Source organism: Choloepus didactylus, chromosome 6, assembly GCF_015220235.1.
Source record: "Choloepus didactylus isolate mChoDid1 chromosome 6, mChoDid1.pri, whole genome shotgun sequence".
NCBI classification, from domain to species: domain Eukaryota; kingdom Metazoa; phylum Chordata; class Mammalia; order Pilosa; family Megalonychidae; genus Choloepus; species Choloepus didactylus.
The window spans coordinates 134247936-134255163 of NC_051312.1; the positions used below are offsets into that span (position 1 = coordinate 134247936).

General features: G+C 47.0%; 1 protein-coding gene across 1 annotated transcript; it reads right to left on the reverse strand.

Moving 5' to 3' along the window:
- Window positions 1-1261: 1261 nt before the first annotated feature.
- On the reverse strand, window positions 1262-6910 carry CD3D (CD3d molecule). The gene is made up of 5 exons (XM_037838749.1): window positions 6776-6910; window positions 4941-5153; window positions 4357-4488; window positions 4042-4085; window positions 1262-3842 (listed from the first exon to the last, which is right to left on the reverse strand). The coding sequence occupies exons 1-5, from the start codon at window positions 6849-6851 to the stop codon at window positions 3777-3779; spliced, it is 531 nt and encodes a 176-aa protein (XP_037694677.1). The 5' UTR covers window positions 6852-6910; the 3' UTR covers window positions 1262-3776.
- Window positions 6911-7228: the final 318 nt, after the last annotated feature.

Sequence of the window (7228 nt, forward strand, 5' to 3'; positions counted from 1 at the left end):
CAGGGGTATTCACCTACCCCACCTCCATGGTTGCTAACATCACCACAGACATAGGGGACTGGTGGTTTGATGGGTTGAGCCCTCTACCATAAGTGTTACCCTTGGGAAGACGGTTGCTGCAAAGGAGAGGCTAGGCCTCCCTGTATTTGTGCCTAAGAGTCTCCTCCTGAATGCCTCTTTGTTGCTCAGATGTGGCCCTCTCTCTCTGGCTAAGCCAACTTGAAAGGTGAAATCACTGCCCTCCCCCCTACGTGGGATCAGACACCCAGGGAAGTGAATCTCCCTGGCAACGTGGAATATGACTCCCGGGGAAGAATGTAGACCCGGCATCGTGGGATGGAGAACATCTTCTTGACCAAAAGGGGGATGTGAAAGGAAATGAAATAAGCTTCAGTGGCAGAGAGATTCCAAAACGAGCCGAGAGATCACTCTGGTGGGCACTCTTACGCACACTTTAGACAACCTTTTTTAGGTTCTAAAGAATTGGGGTAGCTGGTGGTGGATACCTGAAACTATTAAACTACAACCCAGAACCCATGAATCTCGAAGACAGTTGTATAAAAATGTAGCTTATGAGGGGTGACAGTGGGATTGGGAATGCCATAAGGACCAAACTCCACTTTGTCTAGTTTATGGATGGATGTGTAGAAAAGTAGGGGAAGCAAACAAACAGACAAAGGTACCCAGTGTTCTTTTTTACTTCAATTGCTCTTTTTCACTCTAATTATTATTCTTGTTATTTTTGTGTGTGTGCTAATGAAGGTGTCAGGGATTGATTTAGGTGATGAATGTACAACTATGTAATGGTACTGTAAACAATCGAAAGTACAATTTGTTTTGTATGACTGCGTGGTATGTGAATATATCTCAATAAAATGATGATTAAAAAAAAAGTAAAGCCATATAATCATCCCAGTGGATGCAGAAGCAGCATTTGGCAATATCCAACATCTATTTTTGATAAAAATTCTTAGCATTCTAGTGAGGGAGAGGAAGTTCCTCAGCCTGTCAAAAGGCGTCTAGGGAAAACCACAGCTAGCCCAGCTCATGATGAAAGACCAAATGTTTTCCCCCTTAAGAACATGAACAAGGCAAGGGTGTTCTTTCACTTCATTTCTGTGCAGCATTGTACTGAAGGTTGTAACCAGTGCAATAAGCCAAGAAACAGAAATAAAATTCATGCAAATTGGAAAGGGAAAAATTAAATTGTCTTTATTCACAGACAACATGATGGTCTATGTAGAATATCCAAAAAAACTACTAGAATTAATAAGTGAGTTTAATAAGTTTGCAGGATACAAAATCAATATACAAAAATCCATTGTATTTCTATAAACTAGCAGTGAACAATTAGAAATTTAAAAATTTTAAATACAATTTACAACAGCATCAAAAATATAAAATACTTAGGGATAATTCTGACAGAAGATGTGTTCATGGACTGGAAGTCTCAATATTGATTGTTAACATGTGAATTCTGCCCCCAAATTATCTATACATTCAATGCAATCCTGATCAAAATCCCAGGAGGCTTTTTTGTAGTAAGTGAGAATTTAATTCTAAAATTCATACAGAACTGCAAAGGATCTAGAATAGCCAAAACAACTTTGGTAAAAAGTTAAACATACACATTACATATTCCAGCCATTCCATTCCTGAGCATTTTTCTAAGAGAAATAAAAGCATATGTCCACACAGTGACTTTTATAGCACTGTTCATAGCAACTTTATTTATAATAGCCCAAAAGACTACCAGCTGGATGGACAAATAATGGTTTATCTATATAATGGACTACTACCAAACAATAAGGAACAAGCTGTTGATTCATACAAGATGGACGAATCTCAAAATAATTATGCTAGGTAAAAGAAGCCAAGCAGTAAAAGAGTACACATTATGTGAAACGTATTTCATTTTCTAAAAGACAAAAACCCATCGATAGCTACAGAAAGCAGATCAGTGGTTCCCTGGGGAGGGGGCGGTACAAGGGTGACTGGAGGGATTGCAAAGGAGCACAAGGAAACTCTCATGGGTGATGGAGACGTTCACTATCTTGCCGTGGTGATGTTTCACAAGTGTACGCATATGTCAACACTTATCAAATTGTTTTTATATATCATCTATTTATGTCAATTATACCTCAAGAAAGCTGTTTTTTAAAGGCATGAAAAAATAAAGACAGAAGGGACACAAGATTCAGGAAGGGCTCAGGTGGAGGGCAGTGATTCTCAACCTTGGCTTCACATTAGAATCACCTTAGGCAGTTTAAAAATTCCCAGTGCCCAAGCTGCACTCCACAATAATAAAATCAGAATCTGTGGGGGTGGCACCAAGGCATAGCATTTTTAAAGCTCCCCAGCCAACTTTGTGAATCAGTGGTATAAGGATACGCCAGAGAAGATGTGGCATACATGGGGAATACAATATATAAGGAAGTGAGCAGGGTGTTGAAAGTGTTGGTCAAACACGTGCCACGGTGGGTGCCCATAATAGAGGGGTCTATTGGGAAAGTAGGATCTCGGGTTAGGAGGGCTATGCTGTAGGGATATAAGATAGGAATAAAGCATAACCATGGAATGGAGCATGTGTAAATCGGGAATTCATTCTGTCTCTAACAAAATTAGGGTCTGTGTGTATCTGGAGGAGATAGTGGGCAGTGCCATCCAGATCTCAGGCAATGTGTATTTAATTATCTTCTCTTTTGGGAACCCTGGCCCAGGGAGCTCCCCCTGTCATTAAACTGTCCGGATGGTCTTGACATCACTTCAGCACTAGCAGAGCAAAGGGAGGGGTTCCTGGCTTTGGAAAGCCAGTAACAGGCATAAAGGCCACAAGAGAGTGAGTGGCCTTGATTCTTCCTTTAAACCAGAAGTTCTCTAAATCTGAGCTGTATCAGAGTCACCTGAAGCATGCATGCTTAGAGTGGGGCCCAGGTATCTACAATTTTAGTAAGTCTCTGAGGCTCTCAGTTTCAGAGCCACTGCTACCCCTGTGCCCGAACATGACACCTATTGAAAACATCCCAAGCTGCACCCATTCTCAAAGCCCAGTCTTCCAAGTGGGTAGAGAAGGATAATGTGCTTTAAATGACAAAGGGGTTCTGATCCCAGTTGATCATGCAGAAGGCAAGTGCAGGGCAGGTGCAGTTCCTGGGGAAAGGGAGAGTAAAATGCAACCTTCTCAACAGGGGTAAAGGGATGTAGAAGGGCAAAGGCTGAAGACGTCCTCATAGCTAAGGGCAGCTGTACAACAGTGGTCACGGAGCCAGGGCCAGGCCCCTAGGCAGCAGTGAGACTTTGTCACACACACCACCCACCTTCAAGTCTTGACAAGAAGTGAGTCCCAGGGCCCCTTGGTGCCTCTTCCGCCCCCGCTCATGATGTCATGGAAACCCCACAGCTTCTCTGTGGCTGACTCCTGGACTCCGCAGCCCGCCCTCAGCTGCGGTGAGGCAGCCAAAGGGCTGTGATAGGAGACTGAAGTCAACAAGCAACGGAAGGAGTGTGGTGGGGTGGATGCTTCACCCAGGGGACTAGAAAAGCCAGTGGCCAGGAGCTGAGGGGAGGTGGCCTGCCACCCTTTGTCCATGCGGGGCAGAGGATGGGCAGAGATGAAGGAAGGACACATGTGCAGGGTGGGCCTGGAGGACAAGGTCACGGGCAAGTCAGGATAATGCCCACCCCTTGTTGAGTGAAAGAAGACATTCTTTGTTGGCTGAACAAGGAGAGAAGGTACAATTGATAAACGGTGCTCCTCTAAGCCACCTGTCTCAGGTTCACTTTTTCCGAGGCCGGTTTCCTCCAAGATGGCTGTATTGACCATCATCCCGCTCTCTGAGGGGCTAAGAGGCGAGAAGGGGGAACAGTGAAGCAGGCTCAGAACTCTCTCAGACAGGACCCCAGCAGGCCCCAGAGATGAGAGCTTATGTCTCCCGAATCCCCCAATAGGACCCTTTGCACATACACGTCACACCTAGTATCAACCCCTCCATCCTCACCCAGCCTTTCCCCCATTCTTGTCTCTTCCCCCTCAGGGCTCACCTGATAGACCTGTTCATTCCTCAGCAGAACTTGAGTGTCCATAGCTAGAAGAACCAGGGAAAGAGAGTCATTAGGGATCTAGGAGGATGGGCCAGGGAGACCCCATGGGCACTGCAAGGGGCTGCAGCGGTCACACCCTCCACCTCCTCAGGAGTCCGCATGAGCAATATGGGCACACAGGTTATTTCAAGAGCCAGTTGTAGGACAGTCTTAGGGCATTGGAGAGTGACTCCCAGGTGAGACCAGACCTCACCACCAGTCTTACTCCCTAGCAGGTACATAAGCTCATTCACCCACTCTGCTCCCTCCACTTACCTCCAGAGGATCTTCCAGTCTCATGTCCAGCAAAGCAGTAGACTCCTACGGCCAGGAGCAGAGTGGCAATGATGTCGGTGATGATGATGCCCACCAGGGTGGCGGAGTCCAGCTCCACACAGTTCTGGCACACTATGGGGGGAGGGAGGAGAGAGGAGAGGCGGAGAACCTTCAGGATTGGGGAACAACCTTCTCCGCCTCCCAGAGCAATCCCAGCATCTCTCATGTCAAGACCCAAACTTCAGTAAGATCCTGGGAGGAAGGTGTGCTGATGGCCTTGCTGTGTCCACCTCCACCCTTCATCTCCAGGAATCCAAAAAGTAGTCTCTGCTTTGTGCCACCTTAAGCAGCAGGTGGGCCAAACCACTCTCCCAACCAAGCCTGCAGTCCCAGTTCCCCTCCTGCTCTTCCTCCCTCAGCTAAACTCTGTCTCCCACTCTGAGGCCCCCAAAATCCAGGCTCATACTATTAGTATTTTTCTAGTTTTTTTAGAGAACAGGTTGGTTCCCCACAGCCCCTCCAGCCAGAAAGTTCTCATACAGAGGCACATTCATTCCATCCCAAAGGGTCCAGGAGGCACGTACTTCGATAATATACTTGCATAATGGATACTTGGTCAGTTTTATCATCCGTCCTGTTACACTGATACACTCCTCGTGGGTCCAGGATGCGTCTTCCCAAGTCCATACTTTTATCTTCTGAGGACAGTTCTCCCATTGTTCCCTCTAGCCTCATGATGCTGGCATTGCAACTCAGAAACACTCTGTCCTCAATTTCGTCTAACTTGAAGGGGCTCACTAAGAAAAAAAAAAAAAATACCACAGTTGGTGCCAGCTCTTTTCTTTGAATTAGACCCCTTGTTCTGCAAAGGCTTGTACTAAAGAAAGACCACTTTGCTAGTCTAGGACAGTACATGGTTTCACGAGAGAGAGACAGACATCACAAGAGAAAGGCTTCAGAATGCTCCTCATGAACTACAGAGGCAAGGACATGAGGATGCAGTGCAAGCAGAGGACAGGCCTTGAGGGACACAGAGCAAAAGAGGAATCCATGGAGCTGGGTTGATGGAGAAACTTCCCAGAGATGAGTTCACCACTGACCAGAAGTGGGAAGCATGGACTGCTGAAGCACACAAGGGAGATGGAAAGGCAGATGCTTCCTCAGTTGGAGATGCCCCATCTTTTTCTCCAAGAAAACCTCTAATCCTACCTCCCAGCCATCCACAACACTTTCTATTCAACATATCATCCTCTTCCCTCTTCATGGTCCCCTCCCTGCAACAACAACCAAAGGAATGGGCTCTCACTACCAAAGCCTTAGCCAGGGCTAGTGATGGTTAGGGGTGGGGGAGAAGCTGGTATAAATTGGCAGCCCAAGGTTTCAGAATGGGAATTCCCAAGTAAAGATTTTTAGCTGTTCCACTGTTGCTGAGAGAGAGGGTAAAATTTTTTTATTGAATCCTTTCTTGGAGCTCCAACTCTGTGTCATCCTCACAAGTCAAGGCTTGTGGGAGCAGAAAGCTGGAGGTGGGCACAGGGTCTTTCCAAATCCACTAAATTGTTCTGACAGACCTCGAGCATCTCTGTAGCCCACCGAGGCACTGAAACCTATATCTCCAACCCCAGGGAAAAGTGGAATCTGCATTATCCCTGAGTATCATACTCAGTTACCAATTTGGATACAAGAGTATCTCATAGGACACTTCCAAATAGCTGCTCCTTGTGCCTGTGAAGCAAGCCAGGAGTGGAGTGGGGGTTGGGGGGTAGATACTCAGGGAGATGCATGTACATGAGACACTTTACATCCTATGGGTATATGTTTCTTTGGGATCTGTGTGCAGTGGAATCCAGGTATCCAGTGCAGCTGACTATTAGATGACCAATCATCCTGGTTTGCCCAGGACTGAGGGGCTTCCTGGGACCCAGGACTTTCGGTTTTAAAATCAGGACAGCCCGAGACAAACCAGGACAAGTTGGTCGTCCCACTGACTGTTCAATAACTCCCCAAGTCTGCCCTCTGTCCAGCTAAACCAATAGTTAACTTTTCTCTTAAAGCATTCCCTTGAGTGTTGGGACATGGGTCCAGGTGGTGATGTCTAATCAGATAGCCAAAGGACCAAGAATCCTGATCACAGAGGCTACCTGCCATTACCACCCTGGGCCCAGGCATGCACACACCACACCATTTCCCACAGCTCTCCGGCCCTCAGAGAGATATTCAAGACCAAGATGCACCCCTAGCTGGAGTCAGTCAGAAGTCAGGGGCCCATGTTATATCCTAACCCTGCCCTCCTTGACATCCGGGGGGTGCCCGGTGAATTGAAGCAAGACTGAGGACTTTCAGGTGGACCTCACTCTCAGTGGTATTGTCCCTCCCAGGAGCCTTCTCCAAGATTCCCACCCACCCAGAGAAGCCTTACCTTGGGGGAGAAGGGCAGCCAGTATCAGGCCAGCCAGAAACTTGCTGTGCTCCATCTTCCAGCCAAAATCATGCATTTGACCAGAGTCCGGAACTATCAGTCAAGGGAGAGAGCTGCCCTCCCCCACTGACTCAGAGGACCCGGAAAAGGTGAGGGGTAGGGGAGGAGCCAGAAGGCGCCTACTTCTTTGATGGTGGAAGACTGTTAGGGTTGGGGTAGGCTGGGGATGGGGTAGGAAGGAAGCAGGTGCAAATCGCACTTTCTTTGAGCTGGGAGCTTGGGGGTGGTGTAGAAGGGAGAACAGAGACTATGGAAAAAGTTGCCTGGGCTTCTAGGAAGTGAAAGAAGCTTTAGGATGGCCTTTCCTGTGTCACCCATGAAAAAGCAATAACTTCAGAGTCCCTGTTAACAACAGAACTACATTTATGCACTACCTAAAAACTGCCATTTCTT